We start from the raw sequence: 16,955 nt of genomic DNA, 5'->3' as shown, positions 1-16,955 counted from the left end.
CGGCGCCGGCGGCGGCAGTGATACTCGGCGGGGTCCGGAGGCGGCGCTGACCGTGACTCCGGGCCGGCGACGCGCGGGCGGCGCTGGGACCAGTGGCGCGACGTGGGCTGGCGGGATCACAGCTGCTGCGCTGCTCCAGGCGGGCTGTGTCTTTCAGTGTACTGAGACCTCGCGTCACTTTGTAGTTACGCGACGCTGGCTGCAGAGCACGCGTGTGAAAATGTATATTTTTAACTTACATTATTGGTGGCGAAGGTGTTCTGGACGTGTTCTGAGTTGCAGTCACTTTTTAATCGGGGCATAGTGTAATGCGTCTAGCCATTGCTATTGTATATTTTTGTCATTGTTTCATGGGCACGATCATGCCCGAACATTCAGTGATTACTTCAATGTTGAATCGTCATGCTGAACTGCGGTTGATATTTATTGATTTTCACCGTGTTACCACTGGAGCATGTGTGAGGGAAGGCGAATATTACGGATCTTTGCTGGCGAATCCGCCGCGAAATAAACCGCTATAAACCGCTATTGTAACAAGCGTCTTTCGTCGGCAAGTCCCGTTGGTTCCTTGTTGGTGCCTTATCGTCGCGGGTGCGCACGCCGACGTACCCGCGCGAACGGGACGGCATTTACAGGAGACAACATACAGCTGTAAGGCCGTGAGCACGCAAACTACGCACAGACGGGATTTACAGGAAGCAACATAAAACTGTAAGGCAGTGAGCGCTGAGACGCTGGCGAACGCGAGCCACTGGGCTGTTTGCCACGCAGCCTTCTAGGCTTCGCAGGCGCCTTTATATAGCAAAGAGTGCGGCACTGTAATCGGACCATGTGGCGCGCCGAAGCCGAAGCCGAAGCCTCAAGGCGATGACTGCGCCGAACTCGTCGGCGGTAATCTCTTCACTGTGGATTGCCCTGCGGCATTACCTGCCGGACGGCCGTCATTTGGCGGACGAATGGTCGACTGTTTTGGCTTCTGATGACGTTCGACCGCTTGTGGGCTGCGGCGGCACGACCGGCTGACATTTTTGGCGCATGCCAGCCCAAGTATTTCAAATGGGTTCTCGAGACGAACGTGGCACAGCCTGGAGAATTTGTGCGTGCCAAACAGTGCGGCTTGAAATGTTACTCTCCGCCGCCGAGAACCTCGTCCAACTCCAAACTCTCAGGAACCTCTGTTGCACAGTGTGCTGACGATATCGTTAACACAAATACTGCTGACGACGGAACTCGCGCCACACGACTTCTATACGGCATTGTCTCTCATGCAAGAACTTGTAATGCAAAACATTTGTGCGGTAGAACTGCTACGCGATATTACTTCTGTGACAAAAGCTCTGATGCAAAAGCTTCTATGAGACACTGGATACAATGCAAGGACTTCTGACGCGTAACGTTCTAAGCGACAAAGCTACTAATGAAAATACTTCTACACAACGCTTCTACGAGACCGCTCTTCTGACGTAAAAGCTTCCCTGTAATATTTATTTTTACGCAACAAAATTTCTCACGGAAAACTTACGCGAGATCACTTCCAATGGAAGAACTTCTAACGCATGAACTTCTACATGGCAAATCTTCTAACGCAAAGCTCATACTCAAAATTCTTTCCAGGTAACAAAATGTCCGACGCAAACCTTTGTGCAGCATAACCTTTTATGCAGAATCTTCTAAAGTATAAAATTCCATGCGGTTACATTCGAACGCAAAACTTTTGCGCGACAATGTTTTTACGCGGTATAACTTCTAACGTACCACTTCTATGCGATATAGACGTGGCATCCTAATTAATATTGGTCTGCAATTGTACTTGTAACGATAAGCGTACAAGTACAAGTACAATTGGGCATTTCTGCACATGACCAAATGTGCAACATCTATGCACATGCTTGCCTGCAATTCATTGCTATGCAAATGATTTCATGTTGATGTTTACTATTAAAAAGGTGTTTCCAAACATGTTTACCATGAAAATTGCTGTGCGCAGTTTAAAACGCATACTTTAAATGGTGACACACGCCCGGTCCGATGGTGTAGGTAGCGTTTGACAGCACCACATGAGCTGCTCAATCGGTAGGCATCATCCCTGCCCGGGGAGATGCAAGGGAACCCATGGGGTTAAACCCCTTTGGGGATCGAGAGTCCCTCGGTGGGCCCTTCAGGCCCGAATGGCTCAAAGGACCGACCGGGGTTTTGCGGGCTTTGAAACATTATGGGAGCCCGTTTGTCGGCCAGAAGTCCCGGAAGTGATGAGGCGACCCTGATTCACCGACCCCGGGTCCGTTACTGGGCCCACCTGTCGAACAGGACCAGCACCAAGACCCAAGGATATTAGACACCCTTCTCCGGCGCCGCTCAGAGGCCTCTGCCACATTAAGGGCCCCTCTATTGGCCAAGGAGCCCCGGTACTGAGCAGGAAACTGAACAGAGGATCGGTTCAGTTGCCATGGATCTCCGATACGAAGCGTGGGATCTCCGATACGAAGCACGGGATCTCCGATACGGAGCATGGAATCCACGGCATTGAAGAGGAGCTCTGTGCCGGCCAGGATCCCCATCAGCCGAACAGGGGCAGAGCAAGAGGCTTCCGATCTCAGTCGAAGGAACTCCTCTTGAGTTACTATGAAAACCTATGAGGCAACGAGAGGCCCTCTGTTCAGGGGCCCCGGCACCCAACAGCGACCCCTACCAGCCAGAGCCCCATCTGTGTAACAGGGACAGAGCAGACTTCCATCAGCCAGATGGCCTCCGGCGTGGCCCGCGGGCTCTCGTGGAACCGAAGGGGCTCCGCTGTCGTTTAGGGAGTCCGGTACCGGACAGGAGAATCCCGATACCGACGGCACCGGACAGGAGAATCCCGATGCCGACGGTACCGGACAGGAGAATCCCGATACCGACCATGGGCTTTCACAACTGAACAGGAGCGGGGCCACGACCCATCGAATGCCAGTAACGGCGCCTGCACTTACTTCGCTCGAGGTCCCTGTGGCAAAGGGGAGCCCCTCCTCGACCCGGGATCCCTGAATGCTTAATAGCGTCTCTGGTCCCGTACAAGACAGAGGTTTTGTGAGCCAGCCAAGGGTCCCGTTAGCCAATTAAAGACGTGGTTAGAGCCCAAGAATGTCAATCATGTCGCGAAAAAGTTTTTGCATAAAATGTTTTATCTCGTAAAAGTTTATGCGTTAGAAGCTCTTGCATTAGTAGTACTGGCGCGTAGAAGCGCTTGCGTTAGAAGTCATGCCGTGGAAGCTTTGTCGTTAGCAGTAAATGCACTAGTTCTGGAGGAGTCTCCGCTTTACAAATGCTTTCATAATTGAGCGTGTCACACTCGCCCGAGGCGATCACGTACCCACATCATCAAATGTTTCAGCAGGATCCTCTCGGAGTCCCTGAAAGCGTCCGTAAAATTGGAGCCCAGCTATACTGTGACCTGAACGAGAAGGCAGCGACGTCACGTGTGGAAAGTACGAGTTTGATTTATTTTCATATCCGAGGCGCGAACACAGCGCAAGGAAGGTAGCTAAAGCTGCAGCACTCAACTGCAAAACCAGCAAACTTAAACAAAACTGAGTGTTATTAGATTGGTAACAAAAATAAGGAACTGTCTTGCTGAGAGACATGTTCCTTTCCTGGTTGGGAAATGAGCCTTAATGTGCTCAGCTCTCCGATACCCCACATACAAAACACACGTTTTAAAAAAGACTCCGGTGGCCGGCGGGCACTTCACCAGGCCCTGAACAATCACTGGCGATCATTCGGCCCACCAGAGGTCGCATCACAAGCCAGCCCCGTCGTCCCGTGTGACGTCATCACAGACGGCGCTGGCGCCCTTGGCAGCTGACGGCGGGCCCCGTAGTACCGACCCGAGCACTGGCCCAAGGAAGGACCGTCCCGGTGCCGCCAACCCCGGCGTCGCACCCCTCTCCATCCAGCGACGCCCCTCCATGCGATGCAGCAGTGGCAGCAGCAGGAGCAGCTGCTTTAGACGCTGGCGGACGCGAGCCGGAGGCACGGAGGGGCCGAGGCAGGTGCCACTGGAGCACGGGAGACCACTTAACGCGCTGTCAGGTCACTGGTAGTACAGCTCCAGGTTCATTCCGTCGTGGATCTCATAGTCCTCCAGCGTGATGTGGTCCTTGAAGACAGTGTACCACTTCTTGAGCACAATCTTGTCCCAGCGCGTGCCCGTCTGGGCCGCCACCAGCTTCTTAAGGTCGCCGATCGTGTCGTCCGGGTTGCATTTGACCCGCACTTTCTTGCCCAACCGGTCATTGCACGTGACCTCGATCATGGCTGATCGTGTCTGCTTGTCTCCAGCCGTGGGCGACGTGGAATCCGCAGTAGTGGAGTGGCTCTCTCACACAGCTCTGCAAGAAAACACAGCAACTTAGCAGTGTTTCTCAGTTCAAAGCCAAACTGCCCTTAATGTTAAGAGAGCAAAGCAGCTTAGCAATGCTACTCAGCCCAAAACAAAGCTGTTCTCATTGTTAACATTGGTTTTAACCTAGAAAAAATGTGCTAATGGTCACACAGCAGCATGTGGCCATGCAGGCCACTCAATGTTTCTTTGCAACTATTTGCTGCTCCATCTGTGACTCTCATCATAATCATCATTTGGTCCCTGGTAGGAACATTGCCAAACTTGATACCTGGGAAGAGCCAATGTTCTTACAGTAAAGGACTCACAATGAATATCTGGGGTAAAAACAATCAAACAAGAGGATCATCACTGATATCACTGGCATGCTGCACTGGATTTGCCTGCATCCCCACCCCCAAGCTAGATGTTTTCACTGATTTGAAAAAGAGTCATATATTTCCATACAAATAATCATGCATATGGTTAGTTCTGGTTCTAGACTTCCAACAAAGATGATCTGCAAATTTTTGAAGTGCCAGCAGTTCCAAGTTTACTCGGCATTGTCACAATAAACATCCAAGCACACCAAGCAATGACAATGACAGCATCAGAGACTGAGATACTCAGCTGACAATGCTGTGGACCAACCACTATTCATATCAAAGGACTGACATAAACAAGACCTACAAGGGATTGACAAAAATGACCATCAGGTAGGTACCAGGTACCTATAACATATTTAAGTGATGTTCAGACACACAAAAACACAATGCTCTCATGGACAAGTATTTTCTGGATAATTTTGGACCAGTCTTTCTACAGGGTGGGATGGTGCAGACTGATAGTCTCAACACTTGAAGTGTGGTTCAGCTGAAAGCTAACATCAGCCTCTCAGCCAAAACTATTGAAGGATCTTCTTCATAGCCCACAAAGCTTGCATCACCCCATAGCAACCTAACTCCCTACTAGTCATTTGCCAACTTAATTATCCCTGAATCACCCCTCCCTCATCCAAGGTGTGATTCAGGTGATGCACAGAGACATTCAGGTGATCGAGGGACTGATGCAAGCAATTTCTTTCACAATTATTCCCCTCCTTTCCACTTCAAGGGTTACAGATAATGATGATTGGTACTGTAGGGCACACCAACATCTGAGGTTATTCTATGCCCATAACTGGCATTAGGATGTGCAACATACTTAAGTTAAAAGATAAAAATTGCAACAAATATAATCAAATACATCAACATTATGGTAAGCTATCTATTCTGATCAACCTTTAAGCTAATGAGGCGGACAAAGGTGGAAAAGCAAAGCCACAGGAAAGTAACACGTCGACTTATGAACCCCACAAACGTGGGAAATTGGCCGGTGCAAAAGGACCCTGCATAGTTACACCGTGGGTAACCAATATGAGACAGGTAAGTCGAGACCAGGATTTCAACTTCAAGAATAAGCGTACTCTGGTCACGTAGACTTATCCAACGTTTTATCGGGCTCCACCGAAAACACCAACAACGTGTAAGACCACACAGAAGCTGAGAAACCAATTTAAGCGATATCGTGAACCTCTCAGTTAGTTGTAGGCATGTCTTCCTCAGTAAGCCCCTGTCTCTGGTGCGCGACGCTGGCCGCTATTCACTGCCCTAACATGCTGTTCGAAGATTTCTCTGGGAGTTTGCAACCAAGTCTTCAATCTTACGCCATATCAAAAGGCATTTCTGCACAACAGCTAGAGCAAAATGATCAAATTACCACAATAAAACAGATGAAAGTTCTTCCTCTTATATGCAGGATTTCTCTTTAGATTTCAGTTTTGTCTCTGTCTTGACAAATATTTTAGTAACCTGTTTTACCTTATCTCCATTATTGCTGATGCTGATTACTGTCGTTATAAAACCAAGTGGTAACAGTACTTAAATGGGACCATAACTAATGGCACCGAACTGCTGAGATAGATAAAACGTGGCAGTTTTAATTTATGCAACTAATTTAGCTGCGAAACATTATGCAGTAATTTAACGCACTCCATTCGTCTTTATCTGACGCAGCACAGACATTTCGGTGCCAAGAAGATTTTTGCGTTTGCTGGCGTGGTTTGGTTAGGCCGGTTGGGCAGTGTTGGAAAGGTTGGAAATACTGCTGTGTTGCATTATTTGTGGGTTCGGTTGGACCATGTTCTGTACATGGATTGAATAGGGCTAAAGCAATGTAGCTATGATGCGGTTACGGATTCGGTGCTAAAAAGTGGGTTTGTGGTTATTTATTTGTGCGTTTCGAAAAAAGGCACACGTTTAAAATAAAAGGCGTTGCAGTAAGCCAAAGTCTCTTATTTACCCTGGAAAAAATTCAATAAATTTTGATTGAAAAAGTAGGTTTTTAATATCAGTGAATATTGAGCTGCTGAGTTGTTTCTACTCTTGTGCATGTCTAAGGACATAACATAGACTTAAACACTCATAATGGAGGCTATGGCTGTATCTCACAAGAGGGCTGATACAGACTTATGAGCCTGTCTTCCCTACTACATTTATCAAATAAGCACAAAATGGCCGAGGTGTTATGCAGTTACACAACTAGTGAATGTGCTGTAACCAGACTGACACTATCAAGCCAACAGCCAGATGGTTTTCTTTGACATTAACACTTTTTCTGGATGGTGACCCCGCCCTAACATTTTTCACTACATCCAGAATGTGATCAACATAACTTAATAGCTCCAGGAAAGATGGACCTGGGTAATGACCACTGGTACATTTGCAGCAATATGCGCTCTTTGCGAGAATTTACTCATTACAGCCAATGGCTTTGTGATAAAGGTGATGTCTGTTTGCTGCTACTTCACTAAGTGTTCATGTCATGAGATATAGCCTGTGACTGAGAAAGCAGTTACATACAGTTAAACTCAGATACATATAAGATAACAGTGATTGTAACAGTGGCAGTGCTTTCAACAATCCTGTTCAGGACAATTTTATGGGAATGTTTGGGCCACATCTGTCATCCTGTGGCCATTGTGGTTCAAAATGTTAATCTGTGTTGTTTTATCATCTTTTGGGAATGTACCAGTTCAGGCTTTAAAGAAGTGTCTAAGGAAGAAATGCATTGCTGTGTTCAGCAGAAACTGGTGTCAATTAATAACATGCAATATTTTGCATTTAAGTCCAACTGATTTTTTAGGGGATCCTTTATTTGCTATGCTGATAAAGAACCAGTCCACATAAAATCAAAATAACTTGCATAATGTGACTGTATGTAATGTATGTAATAATGTGACATAATGTAACATACCCGGTCAATGGACTCTGTACACACCTAAGGAGCATGGTGGCAATTTATTGAAAGAATGCTCGCAGTGGTCCCATGAATAGCACATGCCTTTTTGTACCAGTTTCCACAAATTCTCATTACTGTTCACTCAGAATGTCTTTTGTTTGTCATGGAAGCAGTTTCTTTTGGGCCTTAATCCCATGCAGATATTGGTCACAATGAATTGTTGATGCCATGAAACATAGTGGCATCAAAAATGTTGCTCAGTGCTGAGGCCCGGCCAAAATTTTGGGTGACGCCTGCCTGTCATACCAAAACTGGATCTTAAATAAAGCTGCACTGCTTTTGTCAGGGGGACGCCGTGACCTGAGGCCAAAGACAACAATAAAATTGTATCACCCTGTGTAATTTTGCCGAATGGCTTGGTACCCACGCCTAGTAGTTGGATCCATTAATGTAGCTGGATGTTAACCACCGTGTGGAAACGCGAGCTTGTGCATATCAGTGCACCTACAAACGCTAGAACTTGTAATACAAGTTCGTCTTGTAATACAAGTCGTGTTCTCTCTCATCGCCAGATATAAATCGAAACGGCTGAGCGGAGAAACGTTGCGATAAACTTGACATACCTAGGACCACGAGATTTGCCGATGATTGAAAGGTTGAGCTGAAAAGCTCCGGAGTGCCTTTGGAGTGCTCTGGAGTGCTCCCGAGTGCCTGTTCTTTATGGATAACCGCGTCCCGGCCTCACAACCAAAAACGGGACAGTGAGCTACGCCTACGCTAGTGATCGACATAGAAGAGCGCATTAGGTGCCGCAAGGTAGCGTCTAAAGGGGCGCCTTGGTTTCCGATAGGAAGGGACACGTGTCTCCAGTACCCTCCCCCCCCCCCCCCCCCCCCCCTCCTGCTCTGGATCTGTCCCCACATGAGTGCTGTGCTTCTTAATTTAAGTTTATCATGAGGAATACAAAACTTACAACTATAAAGTGCTTTTTGTGAAAATCAGGTGAGCTAAAACCGATGAGAAAAAATAGGGTGTGGCTGGTAGGCTTTGACACATCGGTCCAGCCCCCTGCTCAATCATTTACAAAATTGACACTCCTGACCGTCATAGTATGTTTTATCTTCGAGCAAGCAGAGGTAGTCATTGGTCTTTGAGAAAATCAACTCAATGGTTGCGGCCCTGGTTAAGAATGAGATTGTATGAGTACCTGTATACCTATGATGCATTTTGGTTGTGGGATCATCAGTAGATTTGCGACCATAAAATTTTACTTTCCCGTATGTCAATGAGTGTTAAAGGGAGCTTTTTGCGATAAAAGCCGCTGAGATGTCCTCCAAAGCTCAGAAGTATGCCACTTTTTGCCAAGATTGGGCCATCTTTGAGAGGCCATGTCCCGGTTGGCTCCCTTAGATCCACCCTTCACGAAACAAATGTTTGGTGGTATGCGTGGTACTGTGCTTTAAATTCTGAGATGAGCTGGTGCAAAAGTGTAGCTTCTAGGATATTTGCAACTGCTTTAAAGCTGTGTACATTTTCTGGTGCAGGCCATTGATCACAAGCCTGATTAGCAGCAAAGCTGCTTTTTCACATCTTGCTGATGTAAGCCCACTGTTAAACCATACCCAATGCGCACCTAATGTTTTAACTCTGTTCCTGGAATCATTGCCAACTAGCTATCAAGTTTCTACAACAACTGCACATGCTTCCTCATTTTAGAGAGCGGCCAGCAGGTGCCAGAGATCCGTCCGTGACCTGCCACCCCGGCCGCGGCCCAGCGTCGGTGGCCAGCATGCTGCAGCGCTGTCTGACGCCGCATGGCCTGCGGGTGACCTGGTGCCGGCTGCGCAGCGTCCGCCCGCGGCCGGCCGGCCGCCGCCTGCACGCGACGGCCGGTCTGCGGCGCGACCAGCCGGCGAGCTCGCAGCTGGTGCCGCGCACCATCTTCGCTGATGCTAAGGTGCGAGTTCACAGCTGGTGCCGCGCACCACCTTCGCTGACGCTAAGGTGCGATTTCATAGCTGGTGCCGCGCACCACCGTCGCTGACGCTGAGGTGCGAGTTCACAGCTGGTGCCGCGCAACATCTTTGCTAACGCTAAGGTGCGAGTTCACGGCTGGTGCCGCACACCATCTTTGCTGGCGCTAAGGTGCGACCTGCCGGTGCTGGCAGGCGGCCGAGAGAGGGACTTAGCCCGGTACATGTGAGAAACACAAAGAAAATCAGGTGAATCCGGTAATCTAAGATAACACATGGTAATAACATGAATGAAGCCATGGATACTGCCCTGCTCCTCAATGAAGCCGAGAACAAGTGGGCTCTGCATGTGCTCTGCTTGAAAATTTGGGCGTTGTACCATTGGCGTTAGGTGTTGTTTGGACTGCGTGATCCGGCTACCACTCAGCACTGATCCAGAAATTACAGCTACTTCAGCTGAGGGAATATGCGTCAGGATCCCCAGAGTGCGTGCCGTGTCTGATGTTACTTATATATATATATATATATATATATATATATATATATATATATAGTGGCTAAGCAGGGCGTCCATGTCACAGCAGTATGCGCTACAAAAACACTACCTGGCTGCCCACTTTGTGTTATAGTTATGATACAAGATTATTTTTGCATTAACTTGAATTTGGTTTGTTGACTTCAAAGGGGAAGCAAAAAAGACAACTCCCAACACATACTGGGGTCTCAAAGCCGTTTGTGCCAAACAGAAGGTTGAAATGTTTCAGGAATGGTTACAACACATCACACTCCTGACATTTGTGCGTGAAAGATAAGTTTTCTTATGATGAGTCCTCTGATAATTTATTCAAAATGTGATAGTTGATCAGTAATGTTCCGTACTTGCGTGAGCAATATGTGTGTTGCCAATGTTGCGCATTCCATCCATACACAACGTCGGTCATACTCATACACGGCACCACAGGAGAAGAACAAGGAGACCTATCTGGCGGCCATGGACATGTTCCACGAGATGACGGTACACAAGAGGGGACACGTCGAGTTCATCTACGCCGCGCTCAAGGAGATGGAGAACTTCGGTGTCCACAAGGACCTAGAAGCCTATAAGAAGGTGCTGGGTGTGTTCCCGACCGCCCAGCTGGTCTCCACCAATGTGTTTCAGGTATGTACTTTGGAAAATGATCGGAAAGTGATGGTCAAGGCTTGGTATGTCAGGTTTGAACATGAAACCCGATGTGGGGTGTTGGATGGTGCCGTCTTTTTATTGTCGGTGGTGTGAATATGTTGTTTTGTCGTTGGTATAAATGATCAGCACACCTCTCGTGGCGCTCTCCGTGGTTGTCGTCATACCAACAGGTTATTCACACAATGCTGCGACAATGGAGTCTGAAATATCCTAACACTGGGATGACGTTTATCTTAACGAGCGAGGTTGCCGCGGTTTGTGCTCCGCGCCATGTGTGTTTTGTGCTTTGTGCAGTTGTGCTCCATTGGTGCTTACGAGTGAGATTGTGTCCATGTGCTCGGTATTGTAATCCCAGAGACGACAGGTCGACTGTGGGCACGTCGCACGAACGTTCCATTGTGCGACAGCACCGCGTAAAGTCTAAATATACATCCAAGAGCACGCTGACGCGTGTCAAAACTCGCGAGGCACGTCTTGCATGAAGTTCGTAATGTGAGCGTGACTGTGGTGGTGTTCTGTTTTGTAATGGAAGTGGCTGTATTGCCAGCGAGTGGAGTGTTCGCTGGGGACGTTATCTCTGTTGTCTGTGTGAAGGCAGGCATCGACTGAGCCTGTCGCGGGCTTGCTTGCCAGGTGGAGTTCATGCACTACCCGCGCCAGCAGAACTGCGCCATCGACGTCCTCCAGCAGATCGAGGACAATGGTGAGGAGCGGCCTCAGCGGCGGTGAGGGCTGAAACGTCAGAAGCCAGCTGTCTGCAGCCCTTCGTCAGGCTCTCGGGGCGCCGAGCGTGCGTGCGTGCTGCTAGCGGTTCCTCACGCGGTGCGACGCCGGCCCTTGTGAAGGCGATCGCTCCTTGTGCAGCAGCATTGGCCGCGGTCGTGTGCGTGCAGCTGTGGGAGAGTGCTTTTGCCCAGCTGGTGTGGACGTCCCCAGTGGTGATGCGGTGTAGCGCTCCGTGCTGCGAACGTAACGCCCGGCCCGCCGCTCCAGGGGCGTCAGGGCGCGCCAAACGCAGGCCGCTCGCAGAGCGTGGCGTTGAGCGCGCTTTACTAGACACAGTGCCGTCTTAGGAGATGTTGTGTAGCACGAGACTGCAGATGAAAGCTTCCCTCAACCATGCATCCTAATGTCGTGTTGCGCCCCCCCCCCCCCCCCCCCCACATGCAAAGTGCGCTAATGTCATCGTCCTGGCGGCGTTTGACGTCGCATCATCAGGTGTCGTGTGACACCCATGCGCGTCACCTGTACAGGTGTCACGTGACCCTGTTTGCCCGGCAGGCGTGATGCCCGACTTGGAGCTGCGCGACCAGCTGATCAACATCTTCGGCAAGTTCTCGTTCCCGGTGCGCAAGCTGGCGCGCATGCTGTACTGGATGCCGAAATTCCGCAACCAGTCGCCGTGGCTGCTGCCGCGCCCACTGCCGAGCGAGGTGCTGGCGCTGGCGCAGCTGGCGGTGGCGCAGATCTGCTCGGTGGACGCCCGCTCCGAGGTCACGACCTTCGCGGTGAGCTGGGAGCGGCCGCTGTCGAGGCGGGGCCGGCGCGGCAGCGGGGAGTCGTCCCGGCGCGAGCCCGTCCCGTTCTGCGATGTGACGCAGGTGACGCGCGGATGCGGATTGGGGCGCTAGATGCCCGCACGGTGATTGATCTTTATGTCGGGCGCGCTGCGACGGCCGGGGGGGGGGGGGGGGGGGTTGTTCGGGTTGTGATGTCGCGAACCGCACCTGGGCGGTGTCTGACCCCATCCCCTGACGGCAGGAGGACGAGCTGCCAGAGGACGTCGCGAACCGCACCTGGGTGGTGTCTGACCTTGTCCCCTGACGGCAGGAGGACGAACTGCCGGAGGACGTCGAGGACGGCACTTGGGCGGTGTCTGACCCCGTCCCCTGACGGCAGGAGGACGAACTGCCAGAGGACGTCGAGGACGGCACTTGGGTGGTGTCTGACCTTGTCCCCTGACGGCAGGAGGACGAGCTGCCAGAGGACGTCGAGGACGGCACTTGGGTGGTGTCTGACCTTGTCCCCTGACGGCAGGAGGACGAGCTGCCAGAGGACGTCGAGGACGGCACTTGGGTGGTGTCTGACCTTGTCCCCTGACGGCAGGAGGACGAACTGCCAGAGGACGTCGAGGACGGCACCTGGGCGGTGTCTGACCTTGTCCCCTGACGGCAGGAGGACGAACTGCCAGAGGACGTCGAGGACGGCACTTGGGTGGTGTCTGACCTTGTCCCCTGACGGCAGGAGGACGAACTGTCAGAGGACGTCGAGGACGGCACTTGGGTGGTGTCTGACCTTGTCCCCTGACGGCAGGAGGACGAACTGTCAGAGGACGTCGAGGACGGCACTTGGGTGGTGTCTGACCTTGTCCCCTGACGGCAGGAGGACGAACTGCCAGAGGACGTCGAGGACGGCACTTGGGTGGTGTCTGACCTTGTCCCCTGACGGCAGGAGGACGAACTGTCAGAGGACGTCGAGGACGGCACTTGGGTGGTGTCTGACCTTGTCCCCTGACGGCAGGAGGACGAGCTGCCAGAGGACGTCGAGGACGGCACTTGGGTGGTGTCTGACCTTGTCCCCTGACGGCAGGAGGACGAACTGTCAGAGGACGTCGAGGACGGCACTTGGGTGGTGTCTGACCTTGTCCCCTGACGGCAGGAGGACGAACTGCCAGAGGACGTCGAGGACGGCACCTGGGCGGTGTCTGACCTTGTCCCTGACGGCAGGAGCGCGAGCTGCCGGAGGACTCTGAAAACCACACCTTCACGGTGTTTGACCTTGTCCCCTGACGGCAGGAGGACGAACTGCCGGAGGACGCCGTGGACCGCACCTGGGTGGTGTCTGGGCAGAGCCAGCAGCAGCGCGCGCTGCTGGAGGAGCATCCGACCGACCAGCCGCTGTACGTGGAGGGCGGCTTCCGTGTTTGGCTGCAGGACCAGTCCATCAGCTACTTCGTGCTGCGCGCCGAGCCCCAGGAGCAGCAGAAACACGAGGGGCTGGACTCGGACGGTACGGTCATGGGACAGGTCTGGGTCAGTGAGGTCGATGGGGGATGGGACTCGGACGGTACAGGGAATGAATAGCGTAGTGGGAATCTTCCAGCATTTGAATTGTAAATGGAGCGCTGTTGGCGCTGCTTCTCACCAGACCTGGCGGCTGTGAACAGCGTTGTATGTCTGTCCGTATTGATAGCATGTTGTAGTTATCTACCTTCGGACCACCTCCCTCTGAAATACCATTACAATCCCTGCCCCGTCGCGGTCGTACCTCCGTCCCGTCCTTTGGACCCCGTACGTCGCCTGGGGCCGGGCGGGGGCACACTCCGTCGGGAGCCTCCGCGCCCGGCGGCGTCCGCTGTTCTCGCCGTGACCCGCACGGCCCTACCCCGCCCCAGACATCACCTACCTGGAGAACTGGACGTGGCGCCGCAGCAGCCGGACCGACCGGGAGTCGGCCTGGGACGAGAGGCCGCCCAGCGTGCACAAGCAGGAGGACGGCACCATCATGGCCGTCTGCGTCACGGGTGAGAGGGCACGGTCGGCCCGGAGGCCGTCGTGAGTGGAGTCCAGTGCCGGTCGGCCACGATTGTGGGGTGAGAGGTCATGTGGCGAGGGATGGTATGGAAAAGGTCGTAAGAGAAAGGTCGTAAAACATGGCTCGCGACAAGATATTGGTTTGCAAAACATTAATTTAAAAGCTGCAAGCAGTAGATTGGACGGGATAAAGATCGTGATCGATTGAGAACATGCTGCATAATAAGTTAGGAGCAAGGTCGTTGGTATTTTGAAGGTCGCTAGCTCAGCACGAGAAGTTTTAACTCATAATGCCAAAAGGACGCTCTCCGTATACATGTGACCAAGGTTCAAGCCACCAGAGACAAAACTGCATGAAAGGTAGCGTTTAAAAGCACCGGAAACAATAGGTACCGGCTGAATGAAAATGTACGCAGCATTTCAAGTAGCCTGACATCCAACTCATTACACTTTGTACGTCTGATACACGTATATCGTAGGCGTATCTAACACATGCGATACACATGGCAGACGAGTGTCAACCGTTTTTTAATTTATTTTGAATTCCTTGGGTGGGCCGCACTCCGTCCACGTCAAACGGCCTTTGCCGTTGATACCTTAAACCTTGAGTGCCGTTCCCGCTCGGCGGCTTGGTTTGCCTGCAGCCTTTTTTGCCAGGGTGGCTTGTGCAGGTGCCGGGCGCTGAGATGCTGCGGGACACCCTGTGTCCGGCTCATGCGCTGGGGACGGTCGCCCTGTGTCCGGTTCACGCGCTGGGGACGGTCGCCCAACTGAGGACCTCCGTGTTTGGGCGGGTGATGGGCGGGGGAGGAGACAAGCACATCACTCTCCAAGTTTCGAACCCAGACCGGTTCAGAAGTCCTGTATGACGACCCTTGACCATGGGACTGTTCAGCGCCTGAACCACACGCCAAAGGTGGTTGCTTTGCACGGGGTGCCCCTGTGCATCCTGTAGTGTAACGCCCTGCCGTCCGTGGCCACCCCGCAGGCACCTCGAGCCGCGACTCGCTTCTCTCGTGGATTCGGCTGCTGCAGCGGCGCACCCCGCGGCTCGCCGAGCTGCCCGTCCTCTTCACGCTGCGCTCGCCGGTCACAGATGTCGCCACCGTCTCCGAACCCGACGCTGGTGACGTCACACCCGACCCGCGGTGACGTCACACCCGCGTAGCGGTCCTGTATTACCGGCGGCAGCGGGTGGCCCGTTTTCGAGCCGCTTTTCGAAGTTTGCTCACCAGTGACGAAGTCAAATGTGGGCGACCTGGACGAGGACGGGTGAGAGTGACGTCACGCAAAAGTCATGACGTCACGCCAGGGCTGCCTCCCATGATGATTGCAGTGCTCTAGGCTTCGATAACGGCCACCGGACAAGACAGTCGTGGAAGGATCACCCACGCAGAAGGGTTACAGCCGCCAGTCTCTTGTCTGCGATGTGTCTAGTGATCGTGCCGTACCCAGCACGGCGCCGCGGCATCTGGCGTGTATCAAATGCAACGGAAAGGCGACGGGCGGTCGGAATGCTGCGCTCAGCAGCCGCGGGGACGTCACTGTGGTGTTCGTCAGTGATGGCGCCGCGCCCTTCAGTGGTATGCGCAAGACGTCCGAGCCGATGACAGCGCGCTTTTGAGGCCGGGCCCCGTGGCGGCCGGCCGTCCGCCGTGGTCGCGGCGCGGCACGCGGTCGTCCGACCATGCGCCGTGACCTGCGCTCTGCCGAGCATGATTGCACGCGCTTTGTTCGGTGGGGCACCGCGCTGTGGGTGGCGCTCAGATGACCGCGCGCTGCGCCAGTGACTGCGTGCGGACGGTGACTGTCTGCTGTGGGGTGGATTGGCCCAGCGCTTGCGAAATGAGCGCGAGCTCATAAACGCGTGGGGCAGGGCCGCTGGGTGCGTGCTGACGGGGCTGAGCTGTTCTGGCCGTGCAGGTAGTGTTTGAATACAAACGCTGTCCGATCGCAGCCGACCCAGTCAGTGACTCGGGCGAGAGGGCGACACAACTACCAGGAGCGTCTTTAACATTCAGCTGTCTGTTACATAATGAAGCAGGAGAAGCGGATCTGTGTGAGAAAAGATAAGCGAGATTTTGTGGTTTTGGAGTGCTATAACGAGTGGCATGTGCGGGTGTATTTGACACAGATTCACAGTCGCTTTTGATTTGGAACCGTTGACTTTGATGTGACTGTTGAAGCATGAGATATTGCCGGGCGTGCCAATAAGAGTCGGAATGAGCGCCATGCCACTATTACCGACGTTTGGTTTTATTCGGAAGAAACTGCCGAACAACAATGAGCTAACTTGATGTCTGATCAGATGCAGAATGAACAAAATTCGACAAGCTTCGGAAGCACGTATGTTCTCTCGAAAACTGTGATGTTAAAACCAAACGACGAGACGAAAGAAAGCCGCGATACGTCGCTGTTTTTGCAATGCCGTGAATTCAACAGGAGCCATGACAATCTTCTGCAGGGCATTCAGAAACAACTCTCAACTTATATAATACGCCAATAATGCATTGCTCGCACCAACAATGGCACGGGTCGTTGAGACTAGCGTCGTCTTGTGCCGTGTTTTTCGATACTGTAGGGTGATGGCACCAGCGATGTATCGGCTTGTAGTATGTTCAGAGACGGAT

The 16,955-nt window shown here is 52.3% G+C and overlaps 1 protein-coding gene across 1 annotated transcript; it reads left to right on the top strand.

Moving 5' to 3' along the window:
• The first annotated feature begins 9,425 nt into the window (after positions 1–9,425).
• Positions 9,426–16,547, top strand: LOC119095138 (evolutionarily conserved signaling intermediate in Toll pathway, mitochondrial). Its single transcript, XM_037218021.1, has 7 exons — positions 9,426–9,593; positions 10,571–10,768; positions 11,426–11,495; positions 12,074–12,300; positions 13,588–13,801; positions 14,187–14,315; positions 15,314–16,547. Exons 1-7 carry the CDS (start codon positions 9,426–9,428, stop codon positions 15,475–15,477), a joined length of 1,170 nt encoding a protein of 389 aa, XP_037073916.1. The 3' UTR covers positions 15,478–16,547.
• The last annotated feature ends 408 nt before the right edge of the window (positions 16,548–16,955 follow it).

The sequence above is a fragment of the Pollicipes pollicipes genome, unplaced genomic scaffold, assembly GCF_011947565.3.
Source record: "Pollicipes pollicipes isolate AB1234 unplaced genomic scaffold, Ppol_2.1 Scaffold_4219;HRSCAF=4965_pilon_pilon_pilon, whole genome shotgun sequence".
Classification (NCBI taxonomy): domain Eukaryota; kingdom Metazoa; phylum Arthropoda; class Thecostraca; order Pollicipedomorpha; family Pollicipedidae; genus Pollicipes; species Pollicipes pollicipes.
This window is presented reverse-complemented; position numbering and strand designations above follow the sequence as displayed.